Source organism: Aptenodytes forsteri, unplaced genomic scaffold (assembly GCF_000699145.1).
Source record: "Aptenodytes forsteri isolate BGI_AS27 unplaced genomic scaffold, ASM69914v1 Scaffold155, whole genome shotgun sequence".
In the NCBI taxonomy this organism is placed as follows: domain Eukaryota; kingdom Metazoa; phylum Chordata; class Aves; order Sphenisciformes; family Spheniscidae; genus Aptenodytes; species Aptenodytes forsteri.
The window spans coordinates 3595336-3606100 of record NW_008794446.1 but is presented as its reverse complement, the minus strand read 5'-3'; the positions used below and the strand labels follow the sequence as shown (position 1 = coordinate 3606100).

The following is a 10765-nucleotide window of genomic DNA, read 5'->3' as shown; positions in this document are numbered from 1 at the left end:
CTCTCCAGCCACTCCTCTCCCAATTTACATTTGTGCCCAGCATTACTCCATCCCAGGTGTAGAATCCAGCATTTGTTCTTGTTAAATTTCACGCCATTAATGATTGCTCAATGCTCCAATCCTTCTAGATCCCTCTGCAAGGCCTCTTGTCCCTCAAGAGAATCAACAGCACCTCCCAGTTTGGTATCATCAGCAAATTTGCTAATGGTGCGTTCAACTCCTGCATCCCGATCATTGATAACAATTTTTAACAGAACTGGCCCTAGAATTAAGCTCTGAGGAACACCACTGGTGACTGGTCACCAGCCAGATGTAGCCCCATTCACTACAACTCTTTGAGCCCTGCCCTTCAGCCAGTTCTTCACCCAGGCTCCTACCGGTTGAGACTGCTCTGTCAGCATCCTATACGTTCTTGTAGGGCTTTGTCTTATGTCTTTCTCTAAGAAAATCTTAATTACAGTGTCCAAATGATTATGTCAAATAGGCAAGGACATGGACCGTCTTTTGACAAACTAGTATGTGCCTATTTCCTGTAAATTTATTGTTTTTACATAAGATACTTTTAAGATGGGTAAATCTGTCATTAGCACAGAACCATCCAAAATGGTTTGCATTTTTAATATTTCCACTACACTGTTTCTTTTCTTGTTATAAATGTAATGATATATCAATTATTATTGTGGCATAATGAAAACATTCCTTTTTTTCACAAGCTGTAAAATAATCTCCTGATCTTTTGCAGTGATTGAACATGTAATGGTATTCTGCTCAGACCCTGTCAAACTGAACTGCAGGAAATTAAGATTTACTCACCTACACTTCTCCTGCACGTTTAAGTAAAAACAGTACTATTTCTCTCAGGACCAAAACCAACAAGGTATCACACAGTCAACATGGCAAAAATGTTGCTAGTCCCATGACAGAAACATTTGTTATGCATAGTAGGACAGTTATTCCACATAGAAATGAACATACACAGTTCAGTGTCTATTACCTGTACTCCCAAATGAATATTCATTAGAAAAAGACCAGAAAGAGTCCATAATATTCACACACCAAACAGGGCCTCCCTTACTGAAGTTTAATTTAACTCTGTTCCTCCTAGCTAAAAAGAAAGCTATTTAATATATGCTTAAGAAAGAGCTACTCTGGGCTTGTTCCTCACAACTGATACTTCTTCCCATTACCTCTTTTCAGGTTTATCTATTTCAGCTGTTCTTAGGATGTGTAGGAAGCACGCTGCCTCCCAGCCCTGCTACCCATGTCTACACCTCTGTCTCTCATTGTGTCTCTCCCACTTCCCTCCTTCCCTGAGCAAGGATGCTTTTTTCCTCAGCTTAGTCTTCTGGCAAAAAATATGGTTCCAGCTGGTCCATGCCTCCCCTCTTTGAAACCAGCTAGGAGCACCTGGGTAATTCTGATCACCACCTCCCCCTAAAGACCTTACAGTGCTGGATGCAGGTCCCAGTATGACGTTTGCTTCCCTGTTGGCAGAAGTCTTACGGCAGAAAGAGTGAGGTGGCTTTCAGACAGTTCTGTTTGCCTCTTGCAAAATCCGTATTTCACAAGCAATACTGCAAATGCTGGATTGGGTCTACTCAACTGGCCCATGCCAAGTATTGTACTTTCAGGCACCAATACTGGCAAATTATCTAATGCACATTTTTGTTTATTTATTTGTTTTCCTTGGGAAAAAGCTGCAGGGGGGAACTAGTCATAGACTATTTAGTGGGAGCAGCTGCAAAGGCAGCCAAAGCAAGGCCTTCAGACAGATATTTTTAAAGCTTTTTGCTGTGTCTTCTCCAGCCTGTACCACTGGCTTGTTAGGTCAACTCTGACTTATTTCTTCCTCAGCTATCTTTGCACCTCACATTCACATCTGTAATTGCATTCTTTCTCTGCCCTGCTCCCCTTTCCTCAATATCCTCATTGTCTTTAACCTGTCCTTTCCTCGCTGCTGCCTCTTAACATCCTCAGAAAAAAAATACAAAAAAAAGACTGTGAAATCAACCGTTTGCAGACACAGATCCTACACTGTGTAACTTGGACTATTTCTTCATTGTGCTTATTCAGTTCCTAGTACAAAGAATACCTCTTTTTGTCAGTCTTTAGGTATTGGCAGCAAAATCACACACGGAAAATAAAGTAAAATGAACTGTGGTAATGCCAGAGTATGATTTATAAAACACTGAAGAATTATTTTGTATTGGGAAGACACTTCATCTCAGATGCAACTGAGAAAGCAAGTGAATTTTTACTATCAACTGTTTCATACATACAATGTTTTTGCACAGAAACGTGGAATTTTAAGTACATTGCCAATTGTACTGAAACAGATTGGTTTCTGTTGTTAAGAAAGATTTCTTGCTTGCTTTACCTGAGCTGGTAGAAGCAGGTGACTTGCTGCGTCTGGATGGGCCCGGGCTCTTGGTGGTGCTCCTACGTGAAGTCGAAGCTATTTTGGTATAGGAAGTGGATTTCACCACCCGACATTCTAAAAGACAAAGAAACTGCATAAGTTAGCAATTAAGAAAGTCAGCAAGATTGTGTAACAGAAAGAGCACTGAAAAGCACAAACATTTAGCCCACGCTTGTTTTCATTCATCTTCAGGAGTTTTATGGGAAAATATAAAATCTGTATAAATGGCTCCATTAAAATCCAAGTACAGTATGTACCACATCCCAGACAAAGCACTGCTGCAGTAATCCAGACTTTTAGATACCATGGTTACCGCAGGTACTTAGGACAGCTTAATTTAACAGTGCTGAGACTACACATAAATTTTATTTGCTTTTGAAGATTTCAGCACAAATGTTTTTTTTTGTAAACGATCCAAATGCAATGTAAGCATTTTTGTCAACCTAGGCAGTCTCCTCTAGAAGAACCGGAAGGCTGCTTTTATATATCAAAATGTTAAGACTGTGCAAGATGACGCAGGTGTCTGTCACTCATGAAAGGTTTGAAGAAAGTAAAGCAGGTTTGTTGCTCCTGCTTAATCCTCTGGTGAGCAACAGCCCACATTGTATAGCACACGCAATTCATCACAGGTTGAGGGAAATGGCACTACTTGCTCATGAGAGACATCGGTAAAATCAATGAAGAGGCGAAATTACCCTCCCACTTGAGAACACTGGAAGATGTTCAGGTTAGAATTTATATACACCCACAGAGCTCTGTAGGCATTCTTGCATTACGCCTGCAAAATGGTTCTTGGCCTGAAGATGAAAGAACTTAGTGTGCATAACACTGATATCTTGCACTCATAATGGATACTAAATTAATCACCAGACATATTATATAGTCAGGGAAAAAAAAAGGATTTCCACTTCTTAGCCAATATACAATTAGAAGTCTGCAGCAATGTTTATACTGTCTTCACCTGACGATGTCAGTATACTTCACTTGTTTAAAAATATATCAGTAAACATTTAGTTCTGTATCAGACCTGTTCCTCATTTTCTTCCCATGGTTAAGGTTCCTTAACATAGGTTAAGAGAAATAAAAAAGAATTTTTTCTCCCTAGTCAGAAAATAACCATGTACAAGCCTGCACATTATTTAGTCTTCACAGATGATCAGTGGAGCCTGTAACATAGTTTAGACAGATTAGAGAACAAAGAAATAAAACTGAGCATAACTAATTAACTTAAACATATCCACCAGAGAATGATGTCATGAAGTGTATTTCTCTTGGCTGCCCTGTTTGTCTTTCATCAAGCTGTTGAAGGAAGCAAGAACTGATGCGTTGCTGAGGGAACATCCAGCACAGCTGAGAGCAGAGGGGACCAGAGAAATACCCTGGTTTTCCCAAAGAAGCTTTTCTTCCCCAACTCTCCCACCTTCCTAATGCCCAATAGCAGCTAATTTCTTTCTGTTGACATTTTATGTGATTCATTGATGACTATTCTCATTTTATACTGAACGATGAGTGGAAATGGAGAAAAACATTTACTCTGTTGTAAGAGGAAATTATCAACTGAAAACAGGAGGAATCAGATGAAAGCTTTCAATTAGATTCCACATGTATAGAAACCGTCTATACATGTCGAATGTGAACAGGTTCTTTACCTTTCTTGTAAACAAAGATTTAAAATGTCCAAACACCTAACAGCCAACTTGTTTGATAATGTAAAACTAAGACGTAATCCCAGTGTGGGCCCCATTCACAGCAATCAGTCGAGAAGGGAACTGAATATTCTAATGCTCAATAAACAAAAAGACTAAAGTAGAATGACCCAGTCAAGCTAGAACAATTAGACTATTGTCATTTGCTTAGCAAAAAAACTTAAAAGTCCATGAAGAAAACAGCCAGCTACTTTCTCTAATATACTTTACTACGTAAAAAGCTTTCCTCTGTTTCCAGCATGTAAAGAAAACAATTATCTGCATCCCTCTCTTGCAATTCATGCTATGCACTAAACTTTAACTCCCATCTTATTACAAGTATTAATACTCATTCAAGTTCTATGAATACCTTATAAGCACCCAGAGTTAGAATTAGGTTAGAAATATGATTTTGCATTTGAATGTGTATTTCCCTTCACAGTATTAGAAAGGACCAAGCAGAAAGTGGTACGAAAGCAAAGAAGAGGCAACTAAATGCACATCCAGGTTATCTTTCTAACCTACTGATACAATGCTGTCTAGGACAATACTCAAGATAGTCCTTATATCATTTTCATGCAACATGTTCAGAAATTAGAAGAAAATAATTATTAAAAGCTTATTCTTCTTCATCTGGGGTTTGTCTCACATGGGCAAGGAAGGCGTGGGTGACCTTAACTGCAAAGGCTAAGTGCATCTTGTCACCATCTTCCTTCTCTCCCAGCAAGAAGTGCTCCTGCTCACATACTACGGAGGGGTACTACCATTTCTGGGAAAGAGGGAGGCTGGCATCTGGCTGCACCCATCAGGGCATTTGACCACCCCTCACTACTGACAGTCTCCTTAGAAAGGTTGATGTTAGGAGTGGGATGCAAACTGTCCTGATGGGCTACATGTAGACCATGACCTGTTATTGGAGTATCCCTGTACTAGTAGCATATTATCCTATGAGGAAGCCACCTTTTACAGCTAGCTGAACATTAAATCTCTTACCACTGGAGCAGAAACACAGATGATCATATGTTCAAATGATAATTTGAAATGAACAATTATCACAGGATCACAGGATAATCTAGGTTGAATATGAGAAGATCTCTAGTTCAATTTCCTGCTCAAAGCTAGAAGTAGCCTCATATTCACAGTCCTGGTCCACTTGGGGGACACCTCAACCAACCTGAGGAACAACACAGCAGGGCATAAACAGACCAGAAGGATCCTGGACAGCACCAGTGACAACTTCCTGATGCAAGTGATAGAGAAACCAGTGAGGAGAGATGCTCTGCTCACACTCACAAAAAAGGAAGGGCTCACTGGGGATGTGAAGGCCAAAGGCAGTCTTAGCTACAGTGACCATGAGATAGTGGAGTTCAGGATTGTGAGAGGATGGAGCAGGGCAAAAAGCAAGATCACAATCCTGGACTTCAGGAGAGCAGGGATCTGCATGGAAGAGTCTCATTGGATAAGGCCCTGGAGGGAAGAGGGTCCCAAGAAAGCTAATTAACATTCAAGGATCACCTCCTCGAAGCTCCAGAACAGTCCATCTCAACAAGCAGGAAGTTGGGCAAAAATGCCCAGAGGTCTGCACGGATGAACAAGTTGTAACCTGGAAGGAATATAGAGCAAGTTCGAGCATGCAGAGACACAGTTAGGAAAGCCAAAGCCCAGCTGGAATTGAATCTGGTGAGAGATGTCAAGGGTAACAAGAAGTGCTTCTTTACATACATACGGAACAAAAGGAAGACTAGGGAAAACGTGCACCCACTGCTGAATGAGGCAGGGGCCCTGGTGACACATAACATGGAAAAGGCTGAATGGAAAGTACTGAATGCCTTCTTTGCCTCAGTCTTTACTAGCAAGACTGGCCTTCAGGAATCCCAGGTCCCAGAAGCAGAGGGAAAGTCTGGAGAAAGGAAGATCTACCCTTGGTAGAAGAGGATCAGATTAGAGAATACTTAAGAAAAGTAGACATACATAGGTCCATAGGACCTGATGGGATGCACCCTCCAAGTGCTGAGGGAGTTGGCTGATGTCATCGCGAAGTCGCTCTCAATAATCTTGGTGATTGGGATAGGTGCCTGAAGACCCAGCAAATCTCACTCCTATCTTCAAAAAGGGCAGAAAGGAGTACCCAGGGAACTACAGACGGGTCAGCCTCACATCGATCCCTGGGAAGGTGACAGGACAATGAATCCTGAAAATGATTTCAAGGCACATTAAGGACAAGAAAATAATCAGAAGTACTCAGCATGGATTCACCAAAGGGAAGTCTTGCTTGACCAACTTGATAACCTTCTGCAATGAAATGACTAGCTTGGTAGACAAGGGGAGAGCAGTGCATATTGTCTACCTGGACTTCAGTGAGGCTTTCAACGCCATCTCCCATAAGATCCTCATAGACAAGTTGTTGATGTATGGACTTGATGAGCAGACAGCAAGGTGGATTGAAAAATGATTGAATGGCTGGGCCCAGAGGATGGTGATCAGTGGCATGAAGTCTAGTTGGAGGCTAGTAACTTGCAGTGCACCCCAGGGGTCAATACTGGGTCCAGTCCTGCTCAACATCTTCATTAATGATCTGGAAGATGGGGCAGAGCGTACCCTCAGCAAGTTTGCTGATGACACAAAACCAGGAGGAGTGGCTGATACGTCAGAAGGTTGTGCTGCCATCCAGAGGGACAACATGCTGGAGAAATGGGCTGACAGGAACATCATGAAGTGCAACAAGAAGTTTGAAGTCCTGCACATGGGGAGAAACAACACCAGGCACCAATATATGCTGGGGGTCACCCAGCTGGAAAGTAGCTTTGCAGAAAAGGACCTGGGGGTCCTGGTGGACAACAAGATGACAATGGGCCAGCAACGCACTCTTGCTGCAAAGAAGGCAAATGGTATCCTGGACTGCTTTAGGAGGAGTGTTGCCAGCAGGTCGAGAGAGGTGATCCTTCCCTCTGCTCAGCACTGGTGAGGCCACACCTGGAGTGCTGTGTCCAGTTCTGGGCTCCCCAGTACAAGAGAGACATGGACATACTGGAGAGAGTCCAACAAAGGGTCACAAGGATGATTAAGGGACTACAGCATCTCTCATATGAGGAAAAGCTGAGGGAGCTAGGAATGTTAAGCCTAAAGAAAAGAAGACTCAGGGGGAATCTTATCAATGTATATGAATACCTTAAAGGAGGGTGCAAAGAAGATGGAGCCAGGCTCTTTTCAGCAGTGTCCAGTGGCAGGACAAGAGGCAATGGGCATAAACTGAAACACAGGAGTTTCTGTCTGAACTTTTTTACTGTGAGGGTGACTGAGCACTAGAACAGGTTGCCCAGAGAGGCTGTGAAATCTCCATCCTTGGAGACATTCAAAAGCTGTCTGAACATGGTCCTGGGCAACCTGCTCTAGGTGGCCCTGCTTGAGCAGGAGAGTTGGACCAGATAACCTCCCGAGGTCCCTTCCAACCTCAGCCATTCTGAGATTCTGTGATTCTCAGGGCTTTGTCCAGCTGCTTCTGGAAAATCCCCAAGGATGGAGACTGCACAGTCTCCCTGGGCAAATCCATTGCAGTGCCTGACTGCCATCACAGTGAAAATGTTTTTCTTTATATCCAGCCTGAACCTCTTCTTTCAATTTATACCTATCATCTCTCATCCTCCTACCATGCGTCACTGTGAGGAGCCTGACTCCATCTTCTTGATGGAGAAGAGATGCTGCCCCATTAGCACTGGGGGTTGCTGATAGGTCCCCCTGAAGCCATCTCTTTTCCAGGCTGAACAAGCCCAGCTCTATAAGCCTCTCCTCACAGGGCAAGTGCTCCAGCCCCCCACCATCATGATGGTACTCCTCTAACTCCTCATCACAATGTAGTAATGTCTTCCTTGAACTGGGGGACTTGAAACTGGACACAGTATTCCAGATGTGGCCTCGCATGTGCTGAGTAGAGGGGTCTAATTAATTCCCTGTCTCTACTGGCTCCGCTCCTTTTTATACAGCCCTGGATGCTGTTAGCATTTGCTGTCAGGGCAACTCTCTCTTCTCTTTAGTCTGTGTCACAGAAATTTTCTCTCTTTCCCTATTTTACTGTTTGTACAAACAAATATGTTATGAAGTTAGTTATGAACTTCATTAGTTATGAAGAAGTTATGAACTTCTTTGGCACAATTTTCTTTTTCCTCTCAAAAATAATTCACAGGTTGTGAAGTTTTAAAAGGTCATCATTCAAATGAGCATATATTCTCTCTGCTCTAATACCACTGTGAACCCTAAGGTAAATTTTGTCAAGTGCCATGTTTCTTATGGGTTTACAAGTTTATTCATAAATGACATGGGCTACAACACAGCCTGCAGAGAAGCATATGGGCAAGCCTTCAGTACTGCACAGATCAGGGTCAGGCGATTCATGCCTTCAAAGACTGGCAATACTAGCTAGAGCCTAAAAGGGTTTCCAGTCATGGGCAGAATGTAACCATACTGCTTGTTGCAAATAGGTCTCAGCTCCCATGAACAGTTTACGTATGCAATCCTGTTGTCACATTTAGTTTGGAAAATTAAATTTTACTGCAGGCAAAGATCCCACTCAGTAACCACACAACCACTGCTTGTCTCCTCTAAGACATTACCATAATCTGCCTGTTGCTGTAGGAAAACTATGTGTAGATAAAGAGGAAGGGAAAACAAAACAAAAATGCTTGTTTTTTAAAACTGTATTTTCTACACAGATTCTACACTGGTAAAGAAATAAATACATATCTTCTCCTCATCAACAGTATTCTGAAAACTATACAACAGGTCCTTGGTAAGCCATGAAACAGAAGAACACTTTTTTCCCTGATTTTCTTTTGACGCCAAAACTGTATCAGGAATAGATCTGAACTGACAGAAGAGAGTTATACTGCCTTTCTCACTCATGTGGGCACGCTCAGCCAAGAAGAAACACCAGGTGTTTCTATAGTATGTTCAGTGAGGAAAGAAATGTATCACGAAGCTGCAGCCCTTCCTCTCACCATTGACTGACTAAGATTAAAGGAACAAAATTATGATACCCATGGTAATGTGAAGCAAAAGAAGGTCAACTTTAAGGTCTGATCACAGGCTTTATTGCTTTCCAACTCAGAATACTGGATAAATAAGAATGTTTTTCCAGCCAAAACATCTTGCAATAAGATGTTCTATCGTATAACTACATACAGAACTACGAAGTAGGAGAGAGAAGTACAGACTATCAGCAGCGAGACTAACAATGTAACACTGCAGTCCCTTTATGGCATGGAATATTACCACAGAGGTCTGAGGCATTTAATGAACATTAACAACAATAAGACTGAGAAAAAAAAGAGGAAATATCCCAAGGCTACAATTTGACATCATTGAGACACTGTAGGGACAAGATAAGGAACACAAATTTCCTGAGATTGCATGGTGGTGTCAATGAGCAGTAGGAACTGGTACAACTAGGAGGAACCCCAACATATTTCTTGTGAGCTCTTGACTCTTCCTGTTGTCAAATGTATAAAATGTAAGCATGAGGTAATTAAGGAACGCTAACACGCAGAATCATAACGCCTCCAGTCTCCAGCTCTGTGATGTTCCATTTCCAAAATGTTTCATTAGCGTCTATCTTCATTGGATTTTACAAAGGCAAGAAAGCAGCGGAGAGTAACTAATCTGCAATAAATGTGTCATAAAATGAACAAATTTAACGTGTTTCTAGAGAAGACTGTGAGAAGTTGTCTAAATTACCAGGAGATCAAAAAGGCTCACTTGTCAGCTACTCAGAAAGTTGACTGTATGGCCTTCATGAGTTCTTTCTGGGCTAAAATATCACTCTCTGCTGTGTTTTGCTTTTTTTTTTTTGAGGTCTGTGTGTAGGGGATAGATATATTTTTTTTTTGGTATCCCTGCCAATCTGTTTCTCTAAGACAAGAACATTTAACTTGGTTTCAGCAACAGCTGTATCCTACAGATAAGCAAGGAGGGAGGATCAAGGATGTCCATGTTTGTTGGTAAGCCACTTTACTGTAAGCCTTAGGCTGGTACCTTTTACCACTGCTTAAAGACATCAACCTCACTATCTATGTCCTCAGGCCAATCAGTAGATCATCACCCCAAATGCAGTACCGATTTTAGTTTTTAATGTTAAGAGTAATTTGTTCCATGTCGCTAATTCTTAATGCAGCTAATAAGATTTTACTTTTCAGTTGCATTCATGCCTTCAATTAAAACCAGTAATCTTCTGTTTGCAGGACTAAGTTTCACTCTCTTCAGCAAAAGGGAAATGGTACCATCCTGTCTAGTGGCATTGATATACACTGCAATTCACCCAACCCTACTGATGAATCAGTGGCAGCTGTGACTTGTAATTACAACATGTTCAAAAGGGTAACTATCATACAGTTTCCAGAAATGAAAGGAATATAGGGTGTTTCACAGAGGTTTAAGTAATTTCAAATCTCCTATCATCATGGCTGTGCCTACTTCAATTTTGTTCTGCATGTCTTCCCGTTCAATGTGTTCCTGATGCAGATGGACAGCGATGTATGCATAGAAAACAAAATCCTAAAGTTTTATCCCATGCGCTATCTGTCACTGGAAATGCATGTTTTCTTGAGACATCTTATCTTCTGATTTGATTTCTTACCAGTAACCAGTCCTCCACTCACGATAAAGATTAGGA

General features: G+C 41.7%; 1 protein-coding gene across 5 annotated transcripts in view; it reads right to left on the bottom strand.

The window, feature by feature from the left end:
• DCLK1 (doublecortin like kinase 1) overlaps positions 1-10765 on the bottom strand; it is a 251943-nt gene that overhangs the window by 75087 nt on the left and 166091 nt on the right. For 3 of the 5 annotated variants that reach the window (XM_009290193.1, XM_009290194.1, XM_009290195.1), the window contains exon 4: positions 2378-2494. In XM_009290193.1, the coding sequence (XP_009288468.1) occupies positions 2378-2494 (117 nt within the window). The remainder of the gene's footprint in view (positions 1-2377; positions 2495-10765) is intronic. The other 2 variants (XM_009290196.1, XM_009290197.1) reach the window with 1 other exon arrangement.